This window comes from Fomitopsis serialis, assembly GCF_022376445.1.
Source record: "Fomitopsis serialis strain Sig1Antser10 chromosome Unknown B0H18scaffold_164, whole genome shotgun sequence".
NCBI lineage: Eukaryota > Fungi > Basidiomycota > Agaricomycetes > Polyporales > Fomitopsidaceae > Fomitopsis > Fomitopsis serialis.
In genome coordinates, this window is record NW_025955124.1 from 75,734 (window position 1) to 82,882 (window position 7,149).

The 7,149-nt window shown below is 55.3% G+C and overlaps 4 protein-coding genes across 4 annotated transcripts; 2 read left to right on the forward strand and 2 right to left on the reverse strand.

Annotated features, from left to right (window-relative positions):
• Nucleotides 1–496: 496 nt before the first annotated feature.
• On the forward strand, nucleotides 497–2,535 carry B0H18DRAFT_887214 (glycoside hydrolase superfamily; the record flags this gene model as incomplete). Its single annotated transcript, XM_048041161.1, has 9 exons — nucleotides 497–586; nucleotides 643–842; nucleotides 899–1,380; nucleotides 1,439–1,638; nucleotides 1,690–1,750; nucleotides 1,815–1,863; nucleotides 1,926–2,040; nucleotides 2,132–2,353; nucleotides 2,410–2,535. 9 exons carry the CDS (start codon nucleotides 497–499, stop codon nucleotides 2,533–2,535), a joined length of 1,545 nt encoding a protein of 514 aa, XP_047886481.1.
• B0H18DRAFT_138826 (carbohydrate-binding-like protein) lies at nucleotides 2,259–3,074 on the forward strand. Its single transcript, XM_048036823.1, has 3 exons — nucleotides 2,259–2,353; nucleotides 2,410–2,696; nucleotides 2,756–3,074. The coding sequence occupies exons 2-3, from the start codon at nucleotides 2,573–2,575 to the stop codon at nucleotides 2,899–2,901; spliced, it is 270 nt and encodes an 89-aa protein (XP_047886482.1). The 5' UTR covers nucleotides 2,259–2,353; nucleotides 2,410–2,572; the 3' UTR covers nucleotides 2,902–3,074.
• A 172-nt stretch (nucleotides 3,075–3,246) lies between these two features.
• Nucleotides 3,247–3,666, reverse strand: B0H18DRAFT_1125690 (uncharacterized protein; the record flags this gene model as incomplete). The annotated part of the gene is made up of 1 exon (XM_048035048.1): nucleotides 3,247–3,666. The coding sequence occupies one exon, from the start codon at nucleotides 3,664–3,666 to the stop codon at nucleotides 3,247–3,249; it is 420 nt and encodes a 139-aa protein (XP_047886483.1).
• Nucleotides 3,667–4,541: 875 nt separating this feature from the next.
• On the reverse strand, nucleotides 4,542–5,391 carry B0H18DRAFT_1046061 (uncharacterized protein). The gene has a single exon (XM_048030778.1). The coding sequence runs from the start codon at nucleotides 5,293–5,295 to the stop codon at nucleotides 4,879–4,881; it is 417 nt and encodes a 138-aa protein (XP_047886484.1). The 5' UTR covers nucleotides 5,296–5,391; the 3' UTR covers nucleotides 4,542–4,878.
• Between the last annotated feature and the right edge of the window lie 1,758 nt (nucleotides 5,392–7,149).

Here is a 7,149-nt window from a genome sequence, read left to right on the forward strand (position 1 = left end):
TCGGTCTTTGACACTTCCTCGGCGACCCATTTCAACATGCCAGTCACGGTGGTGTCCATCGGTCTGCGCCGTGACTATGGCATCTCGCGACAGAGTGGATGTGATGGTGTCTTGCTATGCATTGTACTCCTGCCATATATGTGTGCAGTATGGCGTGCACACTGAACTTCGGAATAGAGGCCGTGTCCAAGTTTGGCGAAAGCCTCCGAGACCGTGTGTCGACATGGGCACAACCAACGATCTGAGCCGAAGTTGGCGTTGGGTTGTTGTATGTTTCCAGGGACACGAGCTCGATTGTAGTCTTTCTGTGATTGAACTCGGATAGGTGGTCAGAGTGCATGTGGTGCGTTCTTCAACCATGTGTCTCAACCGTCGGCTGACAGCAGGGAAGACACGCCACATTGCTACCGCACGAGCGTATATAAAGCGCAGCACCCAGCCCACACAAAGCTCGGGAACCTCATTGTTAGCTTGGACTGCACTTCGAGTGGCTGACATGTTAGGCAGCGTTCTCGCAGCTTGTGCGTTGGCAGCCTCCGCGCTCGCTGCAACTCCGGCAGAGTGGCAGCAAAGGTCGATCTACCAGGTATGTTTCTCGCTTTGCACTGCAACACTTCTAATGTCTTGGATTCTGTATTTCAGCTTGTAACGGACCGTTTTGCTACCTCTGATGGCTCCTCGCCAACATGCGACACCGAAGACCGCATCTATTGCGGCGGTTCATGGCAGGGGGTCATCAACCAGCTCGATTACATCCAATACATGGGTTTCGACGCCATTTGGATCTCACCCATCGTTGCCAACCTCGAGGGCAGCACCGGTGATGGCTACTCCTACTTCGGGTAATGCGTTCTTCACACACCCCTTCAATCCGCTCACTTCCCTTGTACACCGCCAGGTATTGGACTGTGGACCAGAACGCATTAAATGAGCACTTCGGCACCGCGTCCGATTTGAATAATCTCGCCACAGCCCTGCACGACCGCGGGATGTACCTGATGGTCGACATCGTCGTAAACCACATGGCCGCGAACACGCTCCCGCCGGACTACTCCACCCTCACGCCCTTCAACGCGGAGTCGAGCTTCCACACCTTCTGCTGGGTCACGGACTACAACAACCAGACGAACGTCGAGCAGTGCTGGCTCGGCGACAGCAATGTCCCGCTCGTGGACTGCAACACCGAGGACGATGGCGTCATCGACTTTTTCCACAACTGGGTCGGGGAGCTGCGGAGCAACTACAGCGTTGACGGCTTCAGGATCGACACCTTGAAGCATGTCAGGAAGGATTTCTGGCCGGACTTCCAGACGGCTGCGGGTGTGTATGCCGTCGGGGAAGTCTTTGAGGGCGATGTGAATTATGTCGCGCCCTATACCAGTGAGGGATTTGACTGCTCACGCACCGAACGTCTCCGATTGAGCGCTTATTTACACAGAGGTTCTCGATGGGGTGTTGGACTATCCGACGTATTACCAACTCACGTCCGCCTTCGAGTCGACGAGCGGCTCACTCCAGAACCTCGTCAATGTTGTACAACAGGCACAGTCCGCATACGAGAACCAACTCTTCACAGTCGGCACATTCCTCGAGAACCAGGATAACCCTCGTTTCCAGAGCATAACCACAGACCAAGGAGTGAGTGTCCCAAATGCTAATTCCGTTTGCGCTGACTGGACGTTCTTCTAGTTGGTGAAGAATGCGATGACATGGCCGCTCATCGCAGACGGTATCCCCATCCTGTATTACGGTACGTCGGACGCACCACCGTCGGTAGCATGTTTGACCTGTGTAGTCTGACTGGAGCCGCATAGGTCAGGAACAAGGCTATACCGGTAGCAACGATCCCTACAACCGCGAAGCGTGCGTCGCTCCCTCGCCCCCACGCCGCGTCTTCCCCTTATTCTAATCATGTCTGCTCCTAGCCTCTGGCTTTCAGGGTACGTAATAGAGGACAAGCCCCTCGTGCACCACGTCCGCATCCTCAACGCAGCGCGCAAAGCCGCCATCGCCGCCTCCAGCAGCTATCTCTCCACCGCCGTACGTACATCCCATCTCCCCCAGGCTCATCTATCACATCTCATGGCTTCGCCCGCTATCCAACTGGATGCTCTGCTCGCTCGGTTTGTAGGTCACCTTCCCGTCGGTAGGCGGCAACACCCTCGCAGTATCCAAGTACCCCATGCTCTCGCTCCTCACCAACGTCGGCGCGAGCGGCACGCCGGCATGGGACGTCTCCTCGGGGACCGGCTACTCCTCGGGCACGGAACTGATTGACGTTCTCACGTGCACGACGTACACCGCGGGCAGCGGCGGGAGCGTCAGTGTCACCGGGAGCGGAGGGAACCCTGTCGTGAGTATCTGGGCTCTGCTGTCAGGTGGCGAGGCTGACGGACCGTGGGTGTCTAGATCCTCCTCCCGACGAGTGCGTTCAACACGACGTACTGTAGTGCGCTCGTTGGCACGAACTCGACGAGCTCGGACACCGTCGCGGTGACGTTCGAGGTGGAGTATGATACCGTGTACGGTGGTTAGTGGAGGATCCCCTCAATAATCGGTGTCTCTCAACCTGATGCCTACGCTCCTCCTACTCGTTGTAGAGAATCTGTACATCGCTGGCTCCGTCGCCGCGCTTGAAAACTGGTCCACCGGTGACGCGCTCCTCTTGTCCTCTGCGAACTACCCCACCTGGAGTCGTACGTTAGCTGCCGTCTTCATCACTCCGCTCTACTGATCTCCGCGTTGTCTGGCGCAGTGACGGTGAACCTGCCTCCGAGCACGACCATCGAGTACAAGTACCTCACGAAGAATAACGGGGACGTCACGTGGCAGGACGACCCGAACAACAATATCACGACGCCTGCGAGCGGGAGCGTCACGCAGAGTGATAGCTGGCATTGATCGTACAGGAACGAAATTGACAGAAAGACTGTTCGATACGGACGTTGACGGTAATATACAAGCAGGGTTGTACACGTGTACAAGATGTTAATGCATCGGCTCAAACAGCATATCACTGCTGCTGGGCCAGAAGTCGAGCATTCCGGGCTTGAGCGAAGAATAGATGCAGTTGATTATGCAAATCAATACAACTAAGGTACACTATGTCGTGGGGCATATACGGCATGCGTACTGGGAAATGATCGCTCAGCGTTGATATGACAAACACAGTAAGTCAGACATACCACGCAAGCACCGGCAGTCTTCGAGGCCTGAGACTGCGCCACAATTCCTTCGGACGCATCCTCAGCAGCTGTACGGCCCCTCTACAATTCGCGCTTGGTAGATCCCCGGCAGAACCGTGTCGCTGCCCACCAGCTCCTCGTACGTCCCCTCAGTGACTACGAATCCGCCTTCCGAGGATGTGTCGACGATGCGCACGGTGACGTCCCTTCCCTGCCAGCCCAGCACTACGCATTGGCTGCACAGCGGCGAGTCTGCGTTGGTGACGTTGGCAAACCCGGCGAGGTTGCCGGGAATGTCTCCGACCTGGGCGTACCCCTCGGCTGCCAGGACGGATCCGCAGGTGAGTGTGTCGACGGATGCGGTGGGGTCCTCGAACTGTTGGCCGTTGCCGTAGACGACGTATACGGTGTCGGATGCCTGGGCGAGGGCGAATGGGCTCGCTACGAGAGCAGCCAGAGCAACGAGGGCGGAGAAATGCATCGTGGTGCTTGAGTATCTCTGAGAGCTTCGAGGTGTGCTACCCGGCGTCGTAGGTATAGTCGATGCGCTGTCATACCGAGGCTTATATGGTGTCTTGAACCGGGGACGCGCAGGTCCCGCGCAATACGCCGACAAGGTTACATTGCCATCACGATATGATATGCATGCAGGAGTGAAGAATGCAAAGACGTACTAGGGGAGCGTGCGTTGGCTGTCATTAGGAGCGCCGCTAACACAGCGCTCAACGTTTGCGCGGGACGCCACGGTACTTCATGACAAACGTTCGACTGAGGCTAATGCAAAAATTGACAGAAGGGTGAGGCACCTGGCCTAGGGATGGCTGCTTTACGCAAGAGGTACTTAGCCTGGACCATGACCGAGTCAATACATTTCATTGAAACGTGATCGCGGCTCATAGCGTATTCCGAGAATCCGAACGCGCTGCCAGCGGCACTACGTCCGCTACGCGGTGTCTCTGCGTGAGGTTGCCCAAAGCCGTTGAGAAAGGCTGATGCTACTAGAATCCAGCTGTCCATAATCGCAGGCTATTTCCGTGAAGACGGCGCCGAAGTCGTGGTCCAGAGCAAGAGTTTGGGTTGCAGCGTATGCTTACAAGGCGATTGAATGTTCCGCAGGAACGGTGTTCACCAGTCACGCGCAAGAAGTGCAAGCGCAAAGTGTAACACTAGTGCCCGATGTTGAGCGAGTACTGTCGCGGTGCTTCGCATGAAGTGTATAAGAGTTGTGGAGGCCTGACAGAGTGCCCAGTGGCTGCCGCAGGTTGGTACGTTCATAATCTGAGATCGAACTCCGACTTCAGCGAAGCTTCAGCCACGAGGAGGCTCAGGCTCCTCAATCGTCCTCCGGTGACGTGCTTGAGTCAAACAGCTTCGAGGATCATATGTTTGGTTCCCTTTCTTTCTTGTTATACTGGGCTCAGCTCTGCGTGGTCATGGCGTAACTTAGAAGATATGCGATCCAGGCTTTGCGTTCATTTGTACGCTGTGCATCGACTCAAGGGGAGTCAAGGCCGACTTCAACACCATATAAATCAGATCTCGACTCGGAGCTCCCTGTACGTCACATTCCTAATTAACTGTGATTTGTGTCTAGGCTGTACTTATATTTATAGGCAGTGCTGTAACATGAAGCGGCTCAGAGATATCCGGAAGTCTGGTATTCTCGGTGTACTCACCTGCAGCGCTGTAAGCTTCAGCAGCTAGTAGGACCCTCCAAAACCCGAGCATCAACACTAGGAGGGATCGGCGTTTGGTTTCCCGTCAGAGTCTCATATGCGCCCTTCGTGGTCACGAAGCCGGTCTCCGCCGTGTCCACGACACGAATGGTGAGGAACGCCCCCGCGTACTCCAGGGTGTAACATTGCCCGCAGAGGGAAGAGTCTGTGCTGGTGATGTTGGCGAACCCGGCGATGTTACCGGGGATAGCACCGACGGTGGTGTACCCTTCAGCAGCGAGCTGAGAGCCGCAGGTGAGGATGTCGACGGATGCATCAGTATCGGTGTACTTGGAACTGAACGAGGTTTCCTCGTATATAGGAGGCGTGATCTGAGCAAATGCGAGGGTGCTCACGGAGAGCGCGGCAATCGAGGAGAGAATGGAGAAACGCATCACGGTAGGCGGCGTTGCTCAGAAGTGAAGGTGAGTGGTCGACGGTGATCAGGCGAATGGCTGAACAGTCCCTTATGAGCTCTGGGGCAAGTTTATATACCCTCCGACTCGTGCACTGCACAGTGCAAACGAACGGTGTTTTACCACCGCGTCTCTGTACGTCACATGTTCCGGTCTGAGAGGAGTGGGTTCGATGCTAGGCGATGCCTTCTCGCTGCATGGTGGCCGACGTGGGGAAGGCCGCAGGAGCAACAGGCCCCATGTGAGCCCTGCCACCGACTTTGACGCGACGTTTCTGGCGCTTTGATGCGCGTGCATTCAAACGCGACACACGTGTCTCGGAGGTGCAGGACATGATACAGCGCCGCGTCACACAGCAATCGTCTCACTTTGACAGGTAGCGCCTCGTATGATCTGTCCGCACACGAAGAGACGCGAAGCCGCGACCTTGGATGCGGAAGGGAGCGAAGGGAGCGATGTCCTTGACGTCATTAATCAGCCTTGATACTGAGGCAGGATTCGAACGCAGAGGTAAACACTGATGTGTGTTTTCAGAACCAACCGACTAGTGAACGTCGCCACCTAACTTACCTCGACAAGGTCACGGAGACGCATACAGCCCGGCTTTGACATGTCTAGATATACTGCCTCCGTAATGCCGCGATCCCCTGAACATAAATAACGCCCGTGCATTCACAGCCCACCACCACTCATTGAACCTTCGAACCCTTCGATTCCCCGATCGCACTCCAACTGCCCAACGGGACATGGTCGACGAAACTATAAAGGGTTAGAGATGGCGGGATTGCTTAGCAGCCAGTTGGGTGCCTGTTACGCGAAGCTAGGCGAGTGGAACACTACAAGCCACAAGCTTGCAAGGCTACTAACTTCGAAGAGAGGTTCTGTTTCTTAGACCTAGGAAGGACGCAAGTCCCTTCGTCCTAGTCGAGTTCCGAAGCGATAGCGGTATGAGAAAGCTAGCGTCGATTGCTAACCAGGTCGAACTGAAGAGTCCGACCTCTACTGTACAGGTATATATACAAGTGAACGAGTCTGAGTCAAGACGTATAGTAAGCATGAGTCAGGATATGTCATCGCTGACGAAGGAAGTGGTAATCATGACGAAGAAACAAGTCAGCAGGGTTCAGCTATCACATGATAGTCCGGGTGCGGTATAGTACATAACCGGTCCTCATGCACGTGAGGTGGTTAGAGATAACAAGTAAAATGAAATGAAAATGTACATAACATGGCGACTTGTAACATAAGCCCCTTCCTATGGTCGACGTCCGCGTTGACCACTAAGCCTCAGGATCTTGTTCGTCTCCGCCGTCGTTACCGTCCGCATACATGTCGTTGATGTCGCCGTTGAAGTCCCAAGGAGAGGGTACTCGACTCGAAGGTTGGTCTTCAACCGAGTGAGACTCCTCGTTGGACTCGACCAGCACCTGAAGAGATCCGACATGAGGTATACTTGCCGATCGTCTGTTGGCACGGATTCTGTAGATGGCGGCGTTGGTGTTTCGAGCCGCGACGGCCGGTGGTACTTCCGAGGGGGTAAGGAAGGTGCGATTGGGATCGTCGCTGTTGATACCAACCAAATACCCTACGACTTCCCCATCTGGACCGTAAACGACTTGTAGGATTCGTCGACCGAAGATTTGGTCGACGAGTTCTTCCGCATTTGTGGACGTAGATGCTCGCGGACCCTCTTCTCGTTGTTGCGCGAGAAGTTGGGCCTCAAGCGCGAAGAAGCCGTCGGTATTCATGGATGACGACGAAGAAGAGGGTCGAGGTGTTGGTGCAGCGAGGGGTTCTTCTTCGGAGTACGCTGGAGGTTGGGAGTACCTGGGC